General features: G+C 35.8%; 1 protein-coding gene across 1 annotated transcript in view; it reads right to left on the bottom strand.

The window, feature by feature from the left end:
• LOC308091626 (mucin-5AC-like) overlaps positions 1–2,500 on the bottom strand; it is a gene marked incomplete at its 3' end in the record, with an annotated part of 45,100 nt that overhangs the window by 39,432 nt on the left and 3,168 nt on the right. The window contains exon 2 of the mRNA XM_080437288.1: positions 1,728–1,876. Within this exon, the coding sequence (XP_080293414.1) occupies positions 1,728–1,876 (149 nt within the window). The remainder of the gene's footprint in view (positions 1–1,727; positions 1,877–2,500) is intronic.

The following is a 2,500-nucleotide window of genomic DNA, read 5'->3' on the forward strand; positions in this document are numbered from 1 at the left end:
GTAACTAAGTACATTTACTTAAGTACTGTACTTAAGTACATTTTGAGGTATTTGTACTTTACTTCTACTCCACTACATCTCAGAGGCAAATATTGTACTTATACTCCACTACAATTATTTGAAATTTTTAGTTACTAGTTACTTTGTAGATTTTGATTATTATTACAAAACATACATTAACCATTTCAGCCCTATATACATTTCGTCCATTTGAAAATAGCAGATCTACAAGCCCACAATGCGTCGCGATGCAACACATTGTGAGCTTTTTATTAATGTGAAAACTTGAAATGGGACATTCTGCCTAATGAGTACTTTTACTTTTGGTACTTTAAGTACATTTTGATGCCAATACTTTGTACTTTTATTCAAGTAAATTTTCAATTCCAGACTTTTACTTGTAATAGAGTATTTCTACATTGCAGTACTTAAGTACAAAAATTTAGTACTTTTTCCACCACTGGTTGATATTTATCTGGACCTGTAAAGCGGGGCGCATGCTACCATTTCCGGTGGTCACCTTATCACCGCGGTGGTTTGAAAACTACAACATGACGCGGTGATAAGGTACTCACCCATAGACATATAAAGGTAGACGCCTCCTCCGGCTCTGAAGCGTCTGTATCTTGGTGAACTACTCTTAGACTTTAAGTCTATTGGTTGTCCCATGGGAAAGAGGGTTGAGGATTCCATCATTACCAGTGGTGGAAAAAGTACTCAAATGTTTTACTTAAGTAAAAGTAGCAATACTGCAATGTAGAAGTACTCTGTTACAAGTAAAAAAAAAAAAAATAGCAGATCTACAAGCTCACAACGCGACGCGATGCGACGCGTTGTGAGCTTGCAGATCGGCTATTTTCTAAAGTGGTTAATGTATGTTTTATAATGTAATAATTTATATCTGCAAAGTAACAAGTAACTAAAGTTTTCAAATAATTGTAGTGGAGTAAAAGTACAATATTTGCCTCTGAGATGTAGTGGAGTAGAAGTAAAAGTAATGAAAATTGTAAATACTCCAGTAAAGTAAAAAAAAATACATCAAAGTTGTACTTAAGCACAGTACTTGGGTAAATGTACTTAGTTACTTTCCCACCACTGGTTGTCCCATGGGAAAGAGGATTCTATCATCACCCCTCCTAACCTTCCCCACAGCGCCATACCAGTGTTGAATTCGCAACTATGACTATGACGAAGAATGTTCGTCATAGTCATTTTTTTCACTGACCAAAACTAAATATAAACTAAGCTATGATGACTAAAACTAAGACTAAATATATTGACAATTTCGTCAACAAATAAAAACTAGATTAAAATGTTAGCTAGGGACTAGTGGAAACGAGATCCAGTAGATTAAAATGTTAGTTAGGGACTAGTGGAAACGAGATCCAGTAGAACTAAAAGACAAGTCATTTTATGTTTGTTTGCGCTCGGGTGTTGCACTCTGAAAATAGCAGATCTACAAGCTCACAACGCGTGTGCTTGTAGATCTGCTATTTTCAGCATGCAACCAAGTGTAAAATCACCCATTACGACGCCATCAAGGCACCGGCAAAATACATTTTAGTCGACTAAATCAACTGTAGATTTAGTCGACTAAAACTAGACAAAAACTAAAATAATGCAAAACCAAAACAATATGACTAAAACTAAATGGAATTGTATTCAAAAGACTATGACTAAAACTGGATAAAAATTTGCTGTCAAAATCAACACAGCGCCATACACACCTGGATGTTGAAGGTTTCGTAGGAGCTCTTGCAGTGGGAGGTCACCACGTGGTTGCATGTGGAGGGCAGCTGGAAGAAGTCTCCATCGAACGTCTTGTAGTGGTAGTTCCCCCAGGTGGTGCACACTCGCTCTATGTGGCTCTCATTGCCTAAGGAGATGGGAAGAGTGGTGGAAAAAAAGTACTCACATTTTGTACTTAAGTAAAAGTATCGACACTGCATTGTAGAAATACTCCATTACAAGTAAAAGTCTGGAATTATAAATTTACTTGAGTAAAAGTAGAAAAGTATTGGCATAAAAATGTACTTAAAGTACCAAAAGGAAAAGTACTAATTATGTAGAATGTCCCATTTCACAAGTTTTCCAAAAATTATATATTTTGAAAATAGCAGATCTACAAGTTCACAACGCGACGCGTTGTGAGCTTGTAGATCGGCCATTTACAAATAGCCAAAGTCTATGTAGGGCTGAAGTGGTTAATGTATGTTTTGTAATAATAATCAAAATCTATAAAGTAACTAGTAACTCAAGTTTTCAAATAATTTTTGTGGAGTAAAAGTAAAATAAATGCCTCTGAGATGTAGTGGAGTCTCTATACTCACTAAAGTAAAAATACCTCAACATTGTACTTAAGTACAGTACTTGAGTAAATGTATACTTAGTTACTTTACACCACTGGATACAGAGACAGTGAAGATGATGACGGTCTGCATTATCTACCTGATTTCTATCAGTGTTCCTTCTGTTCCTTGTGTCAAAATAGGCAATCTAC

This window comes from Gymnoscopelus braueri (assembly GCF_963280865.1).
Source record: "Gymnoscopelus braueri genome assembly, chromosome: 9".
Classification (NCBI taxonomy): domain Eukaryota; kingdom Metazoa; phylum Chordata; class Actinopteri; order Myctophiformes; family Myctophidae; genus Gymnoscopelus; species Gymnoscopelus braueri.